At 40.6% G+C, this 1,463-nt stretch overlaps 1 protein-coding gene across 2 annotated transcripts in view; it reads right to left on the minus strand.

Annotated features, from left to right (window-relative positions):
• LOC118422052 overlaps positions 1-1,463 on the minus strand; it is an 11,564-nt gene that overhangs the window by 5,237 nt on the left and 4,864 nt on the right. For both annotated transcript variants that reach the window (XM_035829558.1, XM_035829557.1), the window contains exon 3: positions 480-788. In XM_035829558.1, coding sequence (XP_035685451.1) covers positions 480-788 — 309 coding nt within the window. The remainder of the gene's footprint in view (positions 1-479; positions 789-1,463) is intronic.

Genomic DNA, 1,463 nt, shown 5'->3' on the forward strand with positions numbered 1-1,463 from the left:
TCTAATAAGTGTATCTTATGATAACGTTATGTAACGAGTAAACATATATATATCTATAGAGAGAGAGAGCGAGAGAGAGAGAGAACTTATGAGAGAGAAAACTACTTAACGTTATAGATAGATGGATAGATAGATAGTCTATTTATATAGATATAGAAAGATAATTAGATAGATAGCTATAGATATTGACACAGATATTCAAAACTCTACAACTGGATCATAAAACGGGCATTACAATGAATAACGATTCTGAAAGTCTTACCGCAAATATATCGCTTTCGGGACTGATCTCATAGTCCCAACCACCTCCATTATTACGCAGGATTGCACAATAAAAAATCAACGCCAAAACACATGGATCAGGACATGCCGCCTTTCTCTCATCGGTCGAACTGCTAATTACCATGCTATCATTGGTTGAACTGCTAATTTTGATGGACAGTCAGGATCGGTCTATTATTGAATCATTGGGACCTTACCTGAGACCTGGTAGACCTCCATTGCCCCATCCCCGCCTCTGCCGACCGTGTTCTCACAGCCCGTGGCAGGTCCGCCATCGTCGTAGTCGTCGGGCGCAGTGGCAGACGAGCGGCATCGGCCGTTTGCATCTAGCCCAAACACGGTGTAACACATGTGACATGCGGCCTGGAAACACTTCTGAATGGCGTTTGCCCGTATGGTCCAGTCGTTGCCATTAAGGCGTGAATCCTGCCCCTCTATGGACGGCAACCCTGACGGATTCCAGCAACCCAGACTGTTGTACTGATGGCCAAGAGTATTGGCTTGTTCTGTAAGATATAAGAAAGTAGAAGCATGTCCATGTTTCCGAGTACGCATGTGCAGCGACAGGAATTGTGGGTAATATGTCCAAGGTGAAGGCCCCTGACTCGTAAACATTTCTCGTCTACATCATTGTCTTGATTTCCATAACAATGTCTAGACGTGCTTTGTTTGTGTCTCAGGGTATTCACCTTTTTAACAAAGTCTATTTCGCCAATCTCCTCCCCATTATAACATTTTGTTGATATTAAATAAACCCGTTTTTAAAATAACGTGAAACGAAAAATGCAATTCAAGGCCACACCAATTTAAATTTCCCGACCCAATTTTTTCCGATTTGGAAAAAAGGTTTTCCTATTGCAGGCCTTAAAAAAAATTCCGGGGGCTGATAAACCTATCATAGAGCTTCTTTGTAGCCACATGATCAGAACAGAGGTATCAATTCAGAGGATTAGATTCATTGGATAAATCGTGCCAAGAAAAGCTGAAAACTTGAATACTAAAATTGTTTTTTTTTTGTTTAATATAAGTTAACGCCAGACAATTTTTTTCGACCGACCGCCCCAATATTTTTCTGCAAAAAAAAAAAAACAATCCGAGAAGCAACAAATTAAATTGGTGTGGCCTAACATTAACATAATGTTCCTAGTTCTTTAGTTCATTCTCATCTGTAGCAAAAGAGG

The sequence above is a fragment of the Branchiostoma floridae genome, chromosome 8, assembly GCF_000003815.2.
Source record: "Branchiostoma floridae strain S238N-H82 chromosome 8, Bfl_VNyyK, whole genome shotgun sequence".
Taxonomy (NCBI): domain Eukaryota; kingdom Metazoa; phylum Chordata; class Leptocardii; order Amphioxiformes; family Branchiostomatidae; genus Branchiostoma; species Branchiostoma floridae.